This window comes from Lacerta agilis, chromosome 4 (assembly GCF_009819535.1).
Source record: "Lacerta agilis isolate rLacAgi1 chromosome 4, rLacAgi1.pri, whole genome shotgun sequence".
NCBI classification, from domain to species: domain Eukaryota; kingdom Metazoa; phylum Chordata; class Lepidosauria; order Squamata; family Lacertidae; genus Lacerta; species Lacerta agilis.
The window spans coordinates 79,922,105-79,942,663 of record NC_046315.1 but is presented as its reverse complement, the minus strand read 5'-3'; the positions used below and the strand labels follow the sequence as shown (position 1 = coordinate 79,942,663).

At 40.6% G+C, this 20,559-nt stretch overlaps 1 protein-coding gene across 3 annotated transcripts in view; it reads left to right on the top strand.

Annotated features, from left to right (window-relative positions):
• Positions 1-20,540, top strand: part of TPP2 (tripeptidyl peptidase 2) — a 40,525-nt gene extending 19,985 nt beyond the window's left edge. Inside the window, exons 15-30 of one of the 3 annotated variants that reach the window (XM_033147789.1) lie at positions 1,000-1,076; positions 1,878-1,984; positions 2,288-2,442; positions 3,120-3,236; positions 4,005-4,105; positions 4,990-5,086; positions 5,256-5,393; positions 5,712-5,956; positions 6,446-6,524; positions 8,816-8,854; positions 13,777-13,928; positions 14,069-14,165; positions 15,340-15,470; positions 17,611-17,818; positions 18,810-18,929; positions 19,591-20,540. In XM_033147789.1, the coding sequence (XP_033003680.1) occupies positions 1,000-1,076; positions 1,878-1,984; positions 2,288-2,442; positions 3,120-3,236; positions 4,005-4,105; positions 4,990-5,086; positions 5,256-5,393; positions 5,712-5,956; positions 6,446-6,524; positions 8,816-8,854; positions 13,777-13,928; positions 14,069-14,165; positions 15,340-15,470; positions 17,611-17,818; positions 18,810-18,929; positions 19,591-19,680 (1,953 nt within the window). In that variant the 3' untranslated portion in view covers positions 19,681-20,540. Of the gene's footprint in view, positions 1-999; positions 1,077-1,877; positions 1,985-2,287; positions 2,443-3,119; positions 3,237-4,004; positions 4,106-4,989; positions 5,087-5,255; positions 5,394-5,711; positions 5,957-6,445; positions 6,525-8,815; positions 8,855-13,776; positions 13,929-14,068; positions 14,166-15,339; positions 15,482-17,610; positions 17,819-18,809; positions 18,930-19,590 lie in introns of those variants that run through there. The other 2 variants (XM_033147787.1, XM_033147788.1) reach the window with 2 other exon arrangements.
• The last annotated feature ends 19 nt before the right edge of the window (positions 20,541-20,559 follow it).

Here is a 20,559-nt window from a genome sequence, read left to right as displayed (position 1 = left end):
CCCTTCTCTCCCCCCCCCCCTTCGTGCTGCAATTTAAGTAAATTCCTTTACTTAAAATTGTTTAACATTTTATTATTTATTATTTTCATTTATCCTTTTCCATTGGCGGTTCGTATTTCGGTTGGTGCTCGTAACTGTAACACGTTTCTGATAAATCCCATATAATTACTCTTCACTGGCCTTTTTAGTCTTGGGATGTAAACTTTCCACCAGTTTGGGTTGGGCTCTTGACAATCATTTGGTGGAGCAGGCGTCCTCCACAAACCACCCCCTGTAACACTGGCAAGAGGACAGTAACAAAGTTCAGCTTGATTTGCTCCAAGGGGCTGTTTGCAGAGGTAGATTTCAGAGAGGCGATTCCTTCAGTCTTCTGCAGATAAGATTTGGGGCAGAGGAAAAAAATTTAGGAACAGTGTTCAAGAATCATTGTGAATAAGTTTGAACTAACAAGCCCTAGGCTGTTAAAAATTATGTGCATTTGTTCACAAGGTGAAGGCGAAACAGGTTGGAGTGTATTCATCAGAAAACTATATTTGATGTGTTAGTGCAAAGGTGGCCAACACAATGTCTTCTAGAAGTTTGTGCAGCTCCCATTGACTATTCTAGCTGGGGCTGAATGGAGTTGTAGTCCTACAGAATGTGGAGGGCACACTGTTGGCTATGCCTGCGGTACAGAGTTCCAGAAAGTAAAGTTGTCAAATATTAATACAGTGGTACCTCTGGTTACAGACTCTGCTAACCCAGAAATAACGCTTCAGGTTAAGAACTTTACCTCAGGATAAGAACAGAAATCGTGCTCTGGCGGCGCAGCTGGAGGCCCCATTAGCTAAAGTGGTGCTTCAGGTTAAGAACAGTTTCAGGTTTAGAACGGACCTCCAGAACGAATTAAGTTCTTAACCTGAGGTACCACTGTACATGCCAGCTTATCAATATCTTCAAAGGACTGAGACTTGTTTTTAAATGCAATACCTAATTTTATTGCATTTTCAACCTTTTTAGGTGTGTGGTTATGAAATATCTATGCCTAATGCAGGCCCCCTCTTTAGAATTCCAGTGACTGTTGTTAAACCAGCAAGGTAAGTGACTTCTTCTTTTTTACGCCTTGTAATGCTTTATTGAAAACAAACTTGCAACTAATCATCGTGCGAAGATCTGGCTTCTATCTCTACCTTTGTATATTTCACCACTAACAGTAGGCAGAATGCAAACCTTCCCTTGTATAATGCGACAGTAAAAACGGCAAGAGTGAGCACTAGCATAGATCACAGGCTAGAAAGCGGGGCAACAAAGTTCCAGGCTCTGACATGGACCCATTGTTAGAATTTTGAGAAGTCGCAATGGGAATCATTTACAACGCAGTAAGGAACTCTGTATAAATTGGTAGTAGTGATAGTACATAAAAACTCTGCTAAACCAAACTCTCTAGTCCATCATCCAGTTTTCAAAGTAGTCTTTCCCCTAGTGTGTCTGCAGTATCTGATATTCAATAGTAGCAGCAGCAGTGATGTCTCCTGCTTGTGTTATGCACATCTAATGCTCAGGAAATATTTATTCTATGTAAACCATGACTTGACATAAGTATAATGATTTGCCACTTTAAAGGAGCCTGAATTAGTTTTCATTGAGGGTCCAGTTTCCTGTCAGTGTACATCTTGATTATTAGTCAAGGGTATATATGTAAGCATTAACAGGTATCTTAAACCAGTTGCTCTGATCAGAGCCTCATTTTTCTAAAAGAGAGAGAGAGATGCTTTTCATGCATTTGCGAGCTGCGTGAATTGTTGACTCTAGACATCTTTACAATACCTTGCATATTCTGACCTGTAACACTCTCTTTAAGGGTTTTTGCACTTTCTAAACTTTTCCTCTCTTCACAGAACAGATGAAGCTTCACACTATGATCTCAAGTTCACTGACGTGCATTTTAAACCTGGTCAAATCCAAAGACACTTTGTTGAAGTCCCTTCTGGAGCAACGTGGGCTGGTAAGGCAAATTGGGTAGCAAGTTGTCCCCCTGAATTCTTAGGGAACTTAACCCAAATGTATGCTGCCAAAACAGTTTAAGATTTGAGTGACACTTTTGCACGTCACTTTAAGATTCCAGATTTTAAGTTGTCGCTGCTTAATTCTGCGCCTGTTTGGAATTTGTGTTATACAGTACTTTAAAGGATAATCACTGTGTCCTTTATCAAGGAATTAAGCACACACTTGGCCTGCTAGCTTCAGAGGAGTGAGTCAGAGGTCCATAGAGCATTAGGACTAAAGCTTTGCCTTTTCTCTTACCTAGAAGTAACAGTATGTTCCTCATCACCTGATGTAACTGCCAAGTTTGTTCTCCATGCGGTTCAACTAGTAAAGCAAAAGGCGTACCGAAGCCATGAGTTCTACAAGTTCTCCTCAATACCAGAAAAAGGATCAGTTACTGAAGCATTTCCTGTCCTAGTAAGTGACCTTGAATTCAAAATAGAGTTAAGTGCCGCCATATAGAGTGCAGTAATAGGCAATGATGAACTGCTGAATATTGTGGTGGTTTTTTTTTCCTAATAAAAAATAATAATCTGGCTACTCCTGTGAGCCCACTGCTCCTATGTCAAAAGGGGGTTGTGACCGCCTGACCCTTCCAATTTTGTCATTAGAAAATAAGAGAATGGAACTTAATGAATAGTGAATGGTTAAATAAAAGATATAAAATAACTGATCGGAAAGTTGTACACTGCAGTTCTGGCCATGCCCATTTTCATATGCAGCCCCCAGATGGTTGAAGATGGGACAGTGCTGCTCTCGGCCCAGAAAATGTTCGCCTTTCTGCCTTAGGCTAACATTATGGGTTCATTTTATGAATTTAGTGGCTAGCCATTTATAGTTTTCCTAATAGAATCTGTGTGGGCTAAAACTGAAGCCGTCCGCCTATGGCTGCCTGTTGTTGCATGAGTAAAGCATGTGCATAGTAATTAGAGTTGGATGAGAATAGATCCTTTAAGGTAGTTTTGCAGCCAAGGTATTGTGGGGTTTTTGTTTTTTAAGTATTCTGAGCTGCAATGGAATTCTAGTTTGGGGGCGCTTCGTAAAGAATGAAAGTCAGATATACATCTAAATCTTCTTCTTTTCCCCCCACTAAGGGTGAAAAAACAATTGAATTTTGCATTGCCCGTTGGTGGGCAAGCCTCAATGATGTCAGCATTGATTACACCCTTTCCTTTCATGGCATAGTTTGCACTGCTTCTCAATTAAACGTTGTGAGTATCATTCTGTGTTGTCTTTATTTTGCTTTATGGTTCATTTAAAGGGTGGGAGAAAATGCTTGGAGAGCTATGACTTCGTGGTATGAAATTCTGTAGTCAAGGTTTTTTAAAAAAATAATAATCATGGAGTGTTATTTTAAAATATGTATAGGTTTTGCTTTTCTGACTCATCCAAGCCTGGTTGACTCATCATGGTTGACTTAATTATTTATATGTTCATTCTTTTATCGGAAATGTGTTCAGCATTTTATTGTATCATAAATTATTTGAAAGATTCATATTCGGAGGCTTTTCCGCCTCTCCTGCTTCATTTGGGGGCTTTTTGGGGGCTGCTCCCTTTTCTCCCCTTCCTTGCTCCCCTAATACCCCAACTTTCCTTCTGTCTCACTGGCTTCTGACTTCCTGACTTTAGAATAACTGGATGTATTTTTTCATAAATGTGGAATGCTTGCATGCCCGTCTCCTTGTAGAATTTTCAAGCTTACTAACCCTTTATTTTTGGGAAGGGTTATAGGTCAGTGGTAGAACATCTGCTTTGTTCAATCCCAGGCAATCTTGATGCAGGGCTAGGAATGTCTCCAGTCTGAAATGCTGGAGGGTCACTGTAGAATATACTGAGCTTGATAGATCAGTGGTCTGAGTTAGCTTCCTACATTCCAGTTCGTCAAACGCTTCTTCATGTAGACGTTCGAATGCACACCACCTAATTCATAATAATGTCCAGCAGAAAATAAGTCCTAACAAGCACCCCTTCTTTTTTAGCATGCTTCGGAAGGCATCGTGCGCTTTGATGTCCAGGCAACATTGAGATACGAAGACATTGCACCTTCTATAAATCTGAAAAGCTGGGTTCAGACACTAAGGTATAGTAGTTTAAATCGAAAACCAAGAAGCTGTGTTGATCCACAATATGTTTTGGTCCATGTGAAATGAAGGCCAAACAAGGTTCACACTAAGCAACTCTTCCAGAGGCTGAATAGGGAAGTACAGTCATACCTTGGATCTCAAACGCCTTGGTACTCAGACGTTTCGGCTCCTGAATGTCGCAGACCTGGAAGTGAGTGTTCCAGTTTGCAAACTATTTTCGGAACCCGAACATCCGATGGGGCTTCTGCAGCTTCCAGTTGGCTGAAGGAGCTTCCTGCAGCCAATCAGAAGCTGAACTTTGGTTTCGGAACATTTTGGAAGTCGAACAGACTTCCGGAATGGATTCCGTTTGACTTCCAAGGTATGACTGCAGGGATTTTTACAGGAGTGTATGATGTTGATTCCTAACTGCATTTTGTTTCTGTCTTAAAAGTGGCAATGGTAAAAGTGTCCTGCAGGCAAGGTAATGATTCTGCCTCAGGATACACAGCAGCAAAGTAGTTAAATTGGAAGTTCATGTGTCTAAAACAATGGGATTTTTTCCATTAGTGATATAATAAAAAAACCTACAGCTAGAATCACGAATATTTAGCATAACATGGGCTAATGAGAATCGTAGTCCTAAGAGGCACTAGCAGAACAGACTATACTGGGCTCCATTGCTCTGCCCGCTTTAAAAGGCGTGGTTGGATATCATCCAGGTTTTTATATGATTATATTTTTAGGTTGTTGGAATTTTAATTTTATTGTTTAAATTTTGTACACCACTTTGCATGAGAATTCTTTCAGAAAAGTGGCATATGAAATTTGTGAAACGTCTTTTTAAAAATGCATCCTGAACCTAGCTCCTAATTCTTATCATTGTATTGCTGAATTACAGGCCAATGAGTGCTAAAATAAAGCCATTAGGATCACGGGATGTTTTGCCAAATAATCGGCAATTGTATGAGATGGTTTTGACGTACAACTTTCATCAAGTAAGTTCGCATTATTAAACCAGAGTTCCCAAAGAAATACTGTTCTGATATGTAGGTAAGACTCCAGTGCATTTAACTGTACATTAAATATAAGCTATGTCCTAAGCTGTGTGTATAAAAATGTGGTTTTTATTATTGAATATCCTTAACATACTCTGACTTTTTTCAGCCTAAGAGTGGAGAAGTCACACCGAGTTGTCCTTTGCTCTGTGAGCTTTTGTATGAGTCAGAATATGACAGCCAGTTGTGGATCATCTTTGACCAGAATAAAAAACAGATGGGGTCAGGAGATGCCTATCCTCACCAGGTATGTTTTGTTTTGTTTTGTTGTTCTTGTTGTTGTTGTTGTTGTTGTTATGTATTTTGTTTTGTGTGTGTGTGTGTGTTTTTGCTGTGAACCACTGAGATCTAGGGAGGTATATAAATTTAATTCAATGCATATTATTGTTTAGTTGTATTTATCAAAGAAGGGAAATTGATCAAAGATACAAATGACAGATTGAACTGAAGTGTTAAGCTCTACTGTTTGTTTGTTTTTTTAAAAAAATTCAGGGTTTGTTGTTCACTTTGCAAAGTATTGATTGTTCTTCTTGCTAAAGAAAAGCTTTATTTTTCTCTTCCTTAGTATTCCATGAAATTGGAGAAAGGCGATTATACCGTTCGGCTACAGATCCGCCACGAGCAGAACAGCGAACTGGATCGTCTCAAAGACCTTCCATTTATTATCTCTCATAGACTGTCTAGTGCCCTGAATCTAGATATTTACGAAAACCACGCCCAGGCTCTCTTGGGGAAGAAGAAAGCAAACAGTATGTCTCTGCCACCAAAACATAGCCAGCCCTTCTTTGTATCCACTTTGCCAGATGACAAGTAAGTAGCTTGCATCCTCTTACTGTCTTCACTTTTTATAAAGGTTGAGAACTGTTCTGAGTCTTCAGACTCAGGTAGCGAAAGCAGGTGGCTGGTGCCCCCTACGTATTGACCTCCAGTGGTCCAGGAACCTCTGTCTCACCCTATCCCTAGGAAGCAGTTCCTTCAGTGAAAGGTTTGGCCAGAGACTGAGCAAGGGGGACACCCTCAGCTCCTCTTTCTGGAATCTTCACCGTGAATAGATGTGGATGTTTAGACCTCTTTTGCTACCCACCCACCTAACACAGCAAAGCAAAGAGAGCACATTAGGCTTGGCTTCACAGCTTTTGACTCAGTGTGTGTCTTGCCCCAGCTCTTCGCAGGTTGGGGGTGTGCTTTGCCATATTTCCCAGTCCCACGTTGCACCAAATCTCTTCTGTGACCATTTTATGCATTGGGCATTTTATACTATGTACCATTTATTGTGTGCTATATTTCCCTTTTTGTTAGAGTACCTAAAGGAGCAAGTCCAGGCTGTTACCTTGCAGGATCATTAACCCTTTCAAAGACTGATCTTGGAAAGAAAGCGGTAAGTTGTTTTCGTTGTTTTTTTTTATAAAAACACTCAAGTTCATAAACTTGCATTTTTCAAAAAGAAAACTGCCATTTACTGCCATTTTGAATGGCTGATAATTTTCCACACAGCTCCAGTGCCAAGTACTAGGATTCTTCTGTTTTAAAATCAAGCAGTTTTTAATACTTTCAGCTTTGAGTGTGTACTTTTGCAATAACTTCGAGTACTTCATACTATCCAGCACTTTATATTATGATAGACAGTGTCAAGACATACTTAACATAGTGCTTTGTATTCAGCTATTTTTCCCTTTGATAATGTACTTTTTTGCACCATAGAATACAAAGTCCTATATCACTTCCTCTAGACGTTGGAGGTTGTTAGTCTCCAATGCTCCCTCGTTTGATGCTCTATTGGTGTGAGGTTTCACCTGCCTTATATAATGCAAAGCTGTAAAAAGTGATCTGGCATCCTTTGTATTTATGCAGAGAACTAGGAAAACAATATTCTCCCACAAACAGATTTTCATTAAGGATACAAACCAGTAAGCATTGCCACTGAGCAAATATGTGTTCATTTCAGTGATTGCAGTAACAATAGTGTTTGCTGGATTGTGCCCGAGTCTGGTTGCAACAGTTAAGTCATTTTCTTATTTGCTCACTTCACATTTTTAAGGATTACTTTTTAAAAAATCTACTCTATGTTGACCAGGTTAGAGGTCACTTTCTAATAGACATAAATTCCTTCATTCTAAAAGGTTAGGTAAGTGAGCTAAATGTAATAGGATATTGAGAAGGTACAACAAAATTGAAGACATTTCCAGAGGTCAGCATCCATATAATTGTGATCCAGGAACTCTCTCAGCAGCCTTATACTTGATTTTAAAAATTAAATCGCCTTCCAGATAAGCTTTCTGGTCAGAACTGGCCAATTATGGGAAAGATCATTCATCAGTTTCATATCGGACTTGTAGTTTTGTTATGCATCACTATGCCATGTTGGAGTGGGATCGGGGAGGGAGAATTAGGGAACCACTTGCCAATTGTACCTTCTGGCCACACCTTGGCAGAGAAGTGCAGAGCCATTAGCAGCAGTGGCCAAAAATAGTGGTCAAAAAAACTTAGGTTTTTTGAGCTGGTTCTACCCATATAGAATATTATTCTGCCATCTTGGCTTTCTGTTCTGCCTGCTTGCATCAGTACAGGTGGAAGATGATATTGGCAGTTGATAGTGCTTACAGAAGAGCGGTGTCTCCAGCTGTTTCTGGACTGCAACTCCCATCATCCTTAGCTAGCAGGACCAGTGGTCAGGGATGATGGGGAACACTGCAGTAGAGTATTAACTGTAGATTCTAACCCCAATCCTTGCTCATTTTCTTCTGGGCTGTAAATATTTTACCTATCAATGCTAAAAGATTGCTGTTGTAGCACATTTTGGTGAAGTACAGCCAGGAGAAAAATGGGTCAGAACCTGACATATTTTTGAAGATGCTTTCAAGACCAGTTGTCACAAGCCGCTCGCCAAAGAGCAGTCACTGAGAAGACAAGTTAGTCTCGAGGGAGCACCTTAGGCTAGGTCATATAGATATTTTAGGAAATTTAACATGGTGGCCATAGGCTTGCTTAAACCAGCCTAAGTGCTTTGCCCTATATCTTCCTGACCTTATTTTTTGTGTGTTTTGATGCTAAAGAAATAATTTCATTAACGGCTGCAGTGTTGTGTGCGGGAAAAGCTGTTGACCAAGGAAGGCAGGGTAGAATGTATGAGCATGTCAGTGTGTGCATAATGATTTCAAGAGAACCAAAGTCTCAAGCTGGCTTGAACATTTGGTCAAAATTTCTCCACACAGTCCTGTTGCGGAGTGTTAAAAAAATTAGCATCCATCATCTTGCGTTCCTGCTACAACCAGCGGCATATTCAGTGGGAGACAGATATTGAGGTGTTCAGTTAGTTAGTTTTTTTTTTTTTAACTTGGGACGGGGAACAGCTCCCGTTAACTTGTTGCTAAGTAATTGAGATTGCCACGTTCATTTTATGGTGGTCATAAGTCGAAAGCTCAATTTGATTAGCTCTCTTAACATTTGCTTGATTTTTTAAAAAAACAACCTAAAGTCCAACAGGATACATAAGGATACATTAGTTTTATTCTAATATGCTCAAATATTATCTTATAAGCAATATTTACAGGGGACAAGACACTGACTTTTAGGTCCCTGAGGAGAGAACAAAAACATGATGGGAGGAGGTGGCTCCATTCCACAGAGTTTTGTGCATGTGTTCTTACAGTGTGTTATTCTAACTCCCAGGGGCAGTCTGCAGCAAAGCGACAAGGAAAGTTTAAAAAGGTACTGATTGTCAGTTTTTGAAAGATGTGCTTAAGTCTTTTTGCATATGACTTAAAGTATTATACTGAGTTAACTTCTCTGTATTCGCAGTTGTCTTTAGTACAAAATGAACCATGCTTCTTGAGCATCACTTCTTTTTTGGAATAGTAAAAAGGTAAAGGGACCCCTGCCCATTAGGTCCAGTTGCGGACGACTCTGGGGTTGCGGCGCTCATCTCGCTTTATTGGCCGAGGGAGCCGGCGTACAGCTTCCAGGTTATGTGGCCAGCATGACTAAGCCGCTTCTGACGAACCAGAGCAGCACACGAAAACACTGTTTACCTTCCTGCGTGAGCGGTACCCATTTATCTACTTGCACTTCGTGCTTTCGATCTGCTAGATTGGCAGCAGCAGGGACCGAGCAACAGGAGCTCACCCTGCCGTGGGGATTTGAACTGCTGACCTTCTGATCAGCAAGCCCTAGGCTCTGTGGTTTAACCCACAGTGCCACCCGCATTATAATATAGCAGTGGTATGGGCGTACACGTAAAAATTGGACTTTGCCCTGCAGAATCCATTTGTTTCGAAGGGAATTTTATCCTACCTAGCTACTCCCCCATGAGACTATCAGCCAGCCACAAAGCAAAGACAAGATGAACTATACATACTGTACAATGTTCATACAGCATTGCAATTTGAAAGCCACCATTTGCAGGTCAGGACTATAAAGCCTGCCATGGGTTTCTGATAAGGCCCACCATGGGTTCCAGTTGGACCTGCAAGGGCAATTTTCCCAAACCACACCCAGCTGCACACATATAACATCAGGCCCAGGACAGGTGTAGATTCAGCTGCCAGGGCCTTAAAGTGCTTTCCCAATTGTGCATTGGCAAGGGAGGCTTGTGGTTGAGGGAGTATAGTCAGTTGCTGCAGAAAGTTAAGCCCAAAGGTTGGTGCCTGTCATTGACTTCAATGCTCTATGGAGCTCTCTGCTCCTTAAGCTCTAAGGAATCAGCTGCACTGAGTTTCTCTTATTGGCGGAGACTCTGCAGTCAGCCAGTCCTTGAAGGGAGTTGCAAAACACTGACGGTCAACTCTTTGCAGGCTCTGAATGATGTCACCATGATTGCAAGCACTTTAAAGCACCCATCACCTGATGTCAGCTGATTAGCCCACCTTCTAATTTGGCCTGCAAAGGGTATGAGAAATACAGATTTCGCTCAGCATTCATATCTGATTTGCCACCCCAGTCTGGCCCAGTATTACTAGCTTTTAGGGACGACCTGCTTAGTGGGCCTTGGAAGGAGGTCTTTCCCATCAACTGTTATGTGATACATTCAAAGATTGAAGGTGCGACCTTCTCTGCACAGAGCATTTACTCTGATCATGGAGCTGTGATGGCCCAGTGCATTTTCTTAACACTGCTCTCCCCTTTGCATTATCATTGTCTGGGTTAAATGATTGCAACGACCAGTGCAAATATTATGATAGAACCATTGTGATCTAGGCAGCTCTCCTGCAGAGGGAATGTTACTCCTGGTCCCCCTTGCTGAACAGACACTTCCTGTTCTGCTAGCAACAATTTGTGGAATAGAATTTAAATCTGATTGCATCTGATCTAGTTTATTATAACAATGTGAGATTGTAAAAGAAGAGGAGCCCTGCACATTCGTGGTCTCAGAATCTCTGTATATGCTTGGCAAATGAAACTGAGCGAACTGTGTGCTTCCTATGCAGAGGTTTGAGGTTGCTGTGGAGTCCAAGAAATATTTCTAGAAGGTGCCTTCAGCCTTCTCTGGGAATGAGCAATATTCCCAGTAGTCTGCTCAGTTTTGTGTTCTTGTAGTGAGGGGGGATGTAGCAAACTACATCCAGCAGATGGAGACAACAGGTGAAGATTACAGGGTCATTACCAATGTTGTTTTAAGCATTTCTTCTCACTTGTTGTGGATTAGCACTGTCCCGCTTGATTTGTGCTACTTTTTAATGCCAGGAGATTATTGCTGTTGTTCAAGCTCTGTGCGGTCAGTTCATTTATTGTTCAGGAGACCTCAGTGAACTTTTTGCATTGATCCCATAAACCAGGGGCAGGAAACCTATCTCTTCAGTGAGGAGAAACTTACCAGAAAATGCTAACATCTTTCAACTCTTACATACTAATTAAATTTGATCATACTGTGGCTTCTGAATGTGTACTGTGATGGTGCTGCTGCTGATTTTATATCCTTTAGAAAACATGGTTCAGCATCTGTAGCTTGATAGCATAATTCCTAAAAGTGATTGCCATTTACCTGGGTCTGTTGTACCTTGGGGAGACCTCTCATGGATTCTTGCATTTGGGGGCATTCGTGTTATATAATGCTGCTGGAATTAATATTTTGAAAGAAGAATCACATGTACATAACGATGCATTCACATAATTTCCTCTGGAGCCGTGCATGCAACATAGCTTTGTGACTTCCTCTTTGAGCACCACTAATCTCAGCTGATAAGTTTCCTCCTAGTTGCTGTTCCCATTCTTTTTTCTTGTTTATGAAAGTGTTTATATACAGCCATCTCATGAAATATAAGGGCAGGGAAGAAAAAAATATGTACAATAAAACACAATTGAAAGCAGAATCTTTGAGATGACTGGCTAAATTTTAAGCAGCTGCATGGGCCTCCTGGAACAGTTGTAGAGAACTGGGTAGAAAAGCAGTGGTCTGGCTCTGATCCTTGTCTTTTAGGAAAGGGAGAGCAGTTTCCCTTTTACATGGGTCTACTTCACACATTTCACTGATTCACACCGGAGGCTGTGTGTTGGTTGGGGAGAGTTCAGGGATGAAACCTACTCTCTGGGGAGTCAACAGACCCCAACTGAGATGTTCTAAAAAGAGATGGATTTGGCAGGGATTCTGATTTAGAGAAAGCAAGCTGCTGTACGAGAGTTCAACAAACCAAGGATGGTATTCTGTAGTCATACTTTGTGTGTTTTTCCTTCAGCGGAAAATGGTGGTGTGAATAGTTACCTTTTTTCAAAAGCCTAACATGTACAGTGGTGCCCCGCTAGACGAATGCCTCGCTAGACGAAAGGCATTCGCTAGCGGGAGGCTGCCCCACAAGACGAAAAAGTCTATGGGGCTGCCTCGCAAGACAAAAAAAAATTATTATTATTTGGCGCGAAAACCTCCGCGCTCCATTGCCGCTTAGCTAGACGAAAAATTCACTCTACGAAGACACTCGTAGAACGAATTATTTTCATCTAGCGGGGCACCACTGTATCAAGATAAAAGGTTGTATTCAGTGTAGCATCAAGCAGTTTGCTGTGTCAGCATAAGAATTTATTGTTGTGCAATGGAACAGTCTTCCCCTCTGTTCCCCCCATGTTGACCCTTAACCTGTTCTAGGGTTTCCCCCCAAGCCTCTAGTATAAATTTGGAGATGGTGCATGGCATGTGCAGGATGGGAAAATCCTGTTGCGCTATTGCTAATCCCTGCACCAATGCAACTATCTAGTTAAATACTGCCCACGGGTAGTTATTGTTAAATGTGAGATTTCACCATGTTGGCATCTGACGCCAATGCTATTGTAATGATCTTTAAAATAAATAAAAAAAGCTGCTTTAGAGAACCTGTCTCAGTTCAGGGGAAATAAACAAAAAAAAAATTAAATACCTATTTGAACTATGTGATCATGAGAATTATGACAGTGCATAACAGAATGGGAAGATTATAAGAATTTATTTTGTCCCACAGCTGGACTTTTCTGAAGTCAGGTTTTTCATCTGAACAAAATTCTACCATGTTACTCCATCAGACATAATTTGTTGGCTCTGTTGGACAGCTGCATCTGATGCATTTTCCTTGGTTTGGGGGAAAGGAAGTTAGAAAGGGAATGAGATATTTTGGAATCAAATAAGGCACAATGCATTTTAAGTCAGTCTGTTGGGGTCTCTACAAAATAAAAAAGAAATTAAAAAAATCCTTCCAGTAGCTGTGAAAGGAATGAATGTGTAAGTCTGCTGGCCGAAATGACTTTGGATCACAATTTTAAAGGCTTAGGTGAATATACTGAATCGTTTGAGGTACTCCTTGATCATTGCATAAGCTTACATAGCTGTCAACTTTTCCCTTTTTTAAGGGAAATTCCCTTATTCCAAATAGGATTCCTCACAAGAAAAGGGGAAAGTTGACAGCTATGTAAGCTTATCTTCTTGTGCGGCTTCAAACATAAGCAACAGCTCCCTTTTACTACTGCATTGCCCTTTCAGAAGCATAGTGTCAATAGAGGTGTGAAACACCTGGATAGGGTTGTACTTCTCTTAGACCAAGTGAGCAGCATACAGGTAAACTCGGACATTGGGGCTGCCTCTGAAGACAGTTGGTCAGTTGCAGCGCCTGCCTGGATGCTGGTGGGGGCCAGGAAGTCACAAAACATAACTCCAGTTTTGTGCTGGTCACACTGGCTTACCAGTGAGCATCTGTGCCCAGTTCAGAGTGCTTGTCTTTAACCTTTAAAGCCCTAAGGGCTTTGTGAGCAGCTTAACTGAAGGACCATCTTTGGCCATATGATCCTGCCCATATGCTAAGGTCTGCTTCAGGGGTGTTTCTTGGGTGCCTGCCATCACGTTCCGTTAGGTTGGGGTGCGTGAGAAATGGGGCCACATTACTTACGGTCCTAGAACTGTGGAACTCCCTGCTTTTGACTTTCCTATCTGTAACGGCGTGCAGGCAAACATTGGTTGACCTTTCTCTTTAACTGAGATTACAATTTGCTTGGGTGTTTACAGAGCAATTTCTTACAAGTACTCCGTATTCTTGCTGGTGTGATCATCATGCTTGTATCTTGCTTTGCTCTTGTTTGTGTAGCATAGCCCTAAGAAAAAATACTTGGAAATAAATGCAAGAGAATATGGCTGCGCTTTGACCAGAATACTATGCTTCCCCCTCTCCCCCCTCCTGCAGGATATTATTCCGGTTCACTATCATCTGATCCCATCACCAATAAAAAGTAAGAATGGCAACAAGGAGAAGGAGAAAGAGCCTGAAAAAGAAAAAGACGCAAAGGATGAATTTGCTGAAGCTTTAAGAGACCTGAAGATACAATGGATGACTAAGTAAGTTTCTGTTACTCTCCTGGTGTCAAATTGCATCCTTCAAAGAACAAATTTATTAATGAGGTTTATGTCTCTTTTCCATGGTCTGCTACCCAGGGACTGCTCAGTCAGCAGCTTCATTCATACTTTTTTCTCTTTAGGCTCGAGACCAGTGACATGTATAATGAATTGAAAGAGGCCTTCCCTAATCATCTGCCCTTGTACGTTGCAAGACTTCATCAGCTGGATTCTGAAAAGGTGAGAAACATTTGAAAGAAACACCAAAATTGCACTTGGCAGTTTTAGGTCTGCTCTTGGCCACTTATTTGTACTTCACGTATCTTAAGCTTTGAATTCAGTGCTCTGGGCAGCCTGGAATAGCAAACTTCAATTTTGTTCAGGGGATTGGTACTTATACAGATCAGGGCTTTGGTGAGGTTGACGCATAAGAGCAGGAGTTGGAGTTCAGAAATTGGCAGTACTGGGAAACAAGCAGCAGGACGTTTTAGTCTTCCGGAATATTCTGTGACTGGTTTTAAGGTGGTCACCCTTGAATAAAGGTACTCCAAAAGAAAATCCCAGTGTGAAGCAACTAAAGCAAAATAGATTGGGCATTTCAGTTCTGCCACATGTAGCACAAGCCACAATCATACAATTTTATCATGCTACATGTGTTAAATTAGCTTCTCAATACCTGGATGTTTACAATCGCTAACATTGCCCTGTTTGCTTCTTGGTAATCCCCTTGCATTTTCCTCCCCTCAGACTTCGTTCCCCCTACATTCACCACCATATATATGTACATAATATGTGGCGTAATGGTTGGAGTGTTGGGCTAGGACCTGGGAGAGCAGGGTTTGAATCCCCACTCAGCTATGAAGCTCACTGGGTGACTTTGGGCCAGTAACCATCTCTTGGCGTAACCTAAATGAGGAGGGGGAGAATCCTGTACATCAAATTGAGATCCTTGGAAGATAAAGGTGGTATATAAATGTAATAAATAAAATAATAAGTTTCCCAATTTAGGATTGCCTTTCCTTCATTTGATGTTGTCCACAAAAGCCTATGCCACAGTAAGCCTGTTAGTCTTTAAAGTGCCACAAGATTCTTAAGGAGCGTTGATCTTTAATACAGCGTTACATAAACCTTTCCCTCCAATACTGCTGAAAACTAGTAACCACCAGCAATATTTTATTATCCCGGTATTGCAGCAAGAACTTAAACTGCTAAATCATAGAAACATATTCAAGTTGCTTCTTTTGGGGCCATGTGTTGAATATGTTTTCCCCAATATTGTGCAGTGTGATTCCTGATCTTGTGTTATTGGGTCCATGACAGAGGTATTGAATGACTGTACACGTTAGCCTATTGTTGCATTAATGTCTCTTCATGCATGAGTAATAATGCAATGTCCTTTGTTTTTTTCCACTAGGAAAGAATGAAAAGGTTGAACGACATTATTGAGGCAGCTAATACGGTTATCTCGCATATTGATCAAACAGCCCTCGCCATTTATCTCGCTATGAAGACAGATCCCAGACCTGATGCTGCTACTATAAAAAAGTACCTAACCAGTAAATACTTTTTCCTTGCATCTTATTTCTGCAACTTGGCCCTAAGACTGTCCCCACTTCGTAGCTTCAAATATTAAGTTACTCTTAAAGATGAAATTATTTTAAAGATCAATTCTGTGATCCTGATAGGACAACAGTGGCCACCAACCAACATAATGTCCGTTTGTTGCAGTGAGCCCTAATGTGTTGAACTTTTTGTGTTGGATTGTGGCCAGTGACAATTAGAAGCAGCTTTGAATTGAAGCTTCTTCTGTCCTAAATTTTAGGATTAAATAGATGGTAGTGGCTGGGATTTTTATTATGGGTGTTGTAAGTGGTTAGAGACCATGATCTGCATGAGCAATCAGGCAAGAGGCTTAAGTTCAGAATTGAAATCTACCAAGTTTTCTAAGCAGCATCTTGTGAACTATTATTCAATACAGAACGCTGAAATAATCAGAATAATTACTGGACTGAGTTAAGACCAGAAATCTTGCATTAGGGATAAAGGTTTACATTATAACTCAGCTCTCCACCACCCCTCCAGATGTTTTAGATCACAACATTTGCTTTACTAGTAAGAATATTGCATAATGCAACACATCCTTTTGTTTAAACCTTGCAATAGTCCTATATGATATTAATTGAAAACCTTTGACATCAGTTATATTTCACCATCTTTTTAAAACATCTCTTAAGTATCAATATCTTAAGTAACGAATTACCTTTAAAGATTTCAACACCAAACATCTAAACGAATTATATAAATGGATAGAAATTCAGTTCCCTTGGAGCTGCAAGCAATCTGACCGTAAATCTGTTGTTCCATATATGAATGAGATTGTCGAGTTCCATTTATTCATTTACTCCCTTATTATTTTATATGTACAAGTCATCCCTGTCAACTGCCAAATTTCCAACTGTTCCCATATCTTTCTAAAAAAAATTCCCATTCTCATTTGCAAAAGCATGTGTACTTGAAAGCAAACTGCAAACATTTTTGCATGAGCTGTGTACCAAGCAGGCCTTTACCCCCAATCAAGGCAGAGAGATTACCAGGCTCTGGGGTGCTCTCAAGGGATCTTGCGTGGCCACCTGAGTTTCCATGAGATCTCACGAAAGCGTCCCAGAGCCCAGTAAACCAGTTGGAAAGCTTAAAAGTTCTTTCTACTTCGGGAAAACCCTTTGCAAAAGCAACTTTTAAGCTCTCCGCCTTCCGTCCATTTCATTTGTGCAACTTCAGCTTTGTAAAGCTGAAATCGCACATGCTAGATGTCAGCGGGATAAGTAACTATACAACCTTTAGAAGTCATCTGAAGGCAGCCCTGTATAGTGAAGTTTTTTAAAAAAATGTTTAACGTTTTATTATGGTTTTCGTATATGCTGGAAGCCTCCCAGAGTTGCTGGGACAACCCAGTCAGATGGGTTAATTTTATTAATTTTACAAATAATAAAATTATTATTATTATTATTATTATTATTAAGCTAAATTTGCATAAGTTGTGATTGTACTGTAGTAGATTAATTCTGTGCTCATTGTGTATGCCCAAATAGGAACACTGTGTATTTTAAATAACTGGATTATTATTTTGACTGCGTCAGACCAACATGGCTACCTACCTGAACCTTGAATTATTGTTATTTTAACTATGCAGCCTTTAGAAGGCATGTGAAGGCAGCCCTGTATATAGGGAAGTTTTTTTAAAATGGTTTATTTTGTTTTCATATATGTTGGAAGTGGCTGGGGCAACCCAGTCAAATGGGTGGGGCACACAAATAACAACAACAACAACAATAAATAATTGAATTTATATACTGCCCTATACCTGCAGCTCTCAGGAAATAAAATCAAAATATAAAATAACAAAATGCATAATCAAAATAAAATCAGCTATTTATTTATTTTGGATACTTGTGTCTTCCTTGCAAGTTAGCAGTTTGTGTTCTTTTTGTCTAAATATAACAGTTGAGTTTTGGCATGGGTATAAAGTAACCATTTGAAATATTTGGGAGTAATGGGGGCGGGACCCTGCATGTACACCCATTATAAATGATTTATTATTCAGTTTTTGCACCTCAGGACTCTCTTTAGAAAAAACAAAGGGCTTCACTGCAAATGCTGTCATCCTTCTTGTGTGCTTCCCATTTAGTGAGATGGACAAGCAGAAATCTACGTTAGTGGATGCTCTCTGTCGGAAAGGAAGTGCGTTGTCCGACCAAATCCTGCAGTTTCAGGCCCAAGAAGGGGCTGTGTCAGGCGATGCAGAATCTAAAGATGACCAACAGGAGGGTGGCTTGGATGCTCTGGCAGAAACTTTCTGGGAAATAACCAAATGGACTGACCTGTTCGACACCAAGGTATATGGAAGTGGGGGAAGAAAATTGGATTCCTATAACTGATGGAGGGAATCCTTCATATGCTGCTTATACAGACTGGTTTTCTATGTAGTCTCAACTTTAGCCTTTGGTAAAACATTGGTTTTATTATTATTATTTTGGCCACCTAAACTGTGTATTCATACACACCAGAGAATGCCAACACAATAACTAAAACCTTTCATTATTGGTTTTTAAACCAGATTTGTAGGATTGCAGCCATTCGCCACAGCCAACTTTCTTGTTTTTGTTTTTTTTTACAAAAGCCTTAAAAATTTTCATACTGTAGATACCAAAAGCATACAATCATATCTGCAGAAAAATAGTCCAGTTTTTAAAATCCTGAGTGTTTTCATAAAGTGTGAGCATCGTCTTGCTACATCAGGCCAGAAATGGTCTTGAGCAGCCTTCCACTTTCAAGCCTCGCCATCCAGGCAATGATTCCCCTCTTGGCTCTTCCACCTCTGTGCATTTATTGTAAGGCTTGGTCCCCTAGTTCTTTGGCCCTGTTGCAGCCTTCACCAACCCGGTGAATCATGCAGCTGCTGGGAGTTGTAGGGTTGGGAAAATGGCTGCTTTCCTGTAACTAAGCTTTAAGTTAAGCATGTGTAGCTGAAATAGTGTTGCCTTGTTTCCCTGGTGTTGAATTTGAAATGGTAAGCTCTTCAGGGCCAGGAACCTTTCCTCTTGCATACTCTGCAAAGTGCCTGATGGTACAATATAAAATAACTTCTGTTCTTACAACTGTTTAATTTTTCGGGGGGATCCAACAGCCTCCCAACTTTTGCTTTAGCAGCATTAAGTTAACGTTAGGGCAACTTCAGCCACCTAGATGCGAAAGGGTCTTCTGCTTCCCCACACCGCTTGCACTGCTGGTGTCAAGTCTGAAAAAGAACCGGGGCTGGTAAACTTTGGAGACCGAGATGTTCACCCGGCTTACAAATCTCACCTTTTATTTTTGCACCCCGTGTAGGTTTTGCCATTTGCCTATAAGCACGCCCTGGTAAATAAAATGTACGGCCGAGGTCTCAAATTTGCAACAAAGCTTGCGGAGGAGAAACCTACCAAAGAAAACTTGAAGAATTGCATACTGGTAAGTAATCTTCATTATTACCTCGGCTGACTCAAGGCTGCATGCAAGTTTCTTTGGTATTTTTGGAAGTTTACGAAAAGGTTACAGCTCCCCCCAAAAAAGGTAGAAAGTCAGGTGTGTGTGTATGTAATATCTCCCCCCCCCCCCTTTGGCTACTTAATACAGTGGTACCTCGGGTTAAGTACTTAATTCGTTCCAGATGTCCATACTTAACCTGAAGCCTCACTTTAGCTAATGGAGGAGCCAGCGTGGTGTAGTGGTTAAGAGCGGTAGACTCGTAATCTGGTGAACCGGGTTCGCGTCTCCGCTCCTCCACATGCAGCTGCTGGGTGACCTTGGGCTAGTCACACTTCTCTGAAGTCTCTCAGCCCCACTCACCTCACAGAGTGTTTGTTGTAGGGGAGGAAGGGAAAGGAGAATGTTAGCTGCTTTGAGACTCCTTCCGGTAGTGATAAAGCGGGATACCAAATCCAAACTCTTCTTCTTCTCCTGCCATTTTGCCGTCAGAGCACAATTTCTGTTCTTAAACGGAGTTCTTAACCTGAAGCGTACTTAACCTGAGGTACCACTGTAGAATGCAGTGTTTAAAAAGTCAGCATTTTTTGAGTGGACTTTGTTTAATAGAGGAAGATGTAAAAGTGTACTTTTTTTTCTTCTTTAGCTAATGAAGTTACTTGGATGGACACACTGTGCATCTTTCACTGAAAACTGGCTCCCCGTGATGTATCCACCCGATTATTGTGTGTTTTGAAATTGCTGCCATTGTAAATCTGAGGTGTTCTTACGTGGTTTGGATATAAAGATACATTATATTACTGGAATGCATGTTTTCATCCATTATTGAATGCTTATATCGTGTGTTATTAATCAGAGGACAAGGGGGTTGTGTGAGGGTTCGGCTCCTGACATCAATGAGCTTGTTTAGACTTAGATATTTAATTTCTGGGTGTAACTCTTAGTTGCCCTAGAAATAAAAACATACGAACAAAATATTTTGCATACATCGCATTGCTGGCAATGGGTGTTCTGAAATAGCCAGCTCCAAGGATTAGGAAATGAAGATGGGGAGGTTTCTTGCATGTGTATGTGGTTCTTAACTGTTTGTAATTTTAACCACAAGCCTGTACAAGCGGTTCTTTTTACAATGAGCAGGGTTTTAACATTGAAGTTTTCAATTGTATAAAGGCCTTAAAAAAAAAAAATCTCCTTCGGAGTAGCTAAAACCTTATTTATTAGACTTAACAGTAATGGAACTTAATTACCAGTATCACTTGCAAGAGTTTACATTTTGAATTTTTTTAAAATTAAAAACTTTCACACTCACTGCAAATGTATTTTGAATTGCTGGTGCAAAAGGTGCTCTTGAATATCTTCAACTCGGAGATGCTCTCAAATATCCATGTGTTGCAGAGTATCGGATAAACTGATACATGTATAAACAGTCAGTTAACACTTAAATCAGGTATTGTAAAACTTATACATACAGGTATGTTAATAATGTTTTTTTGGGGGGAAATGTAAAACTGCTAAATAAATGTGCAAATTTCAAGATCAAAAACGTGCGCGCACTCATACTTTTAATTTTGTTAATAATAAAAACAATTAAACAAAGCTGAGATCTGTCCTAATT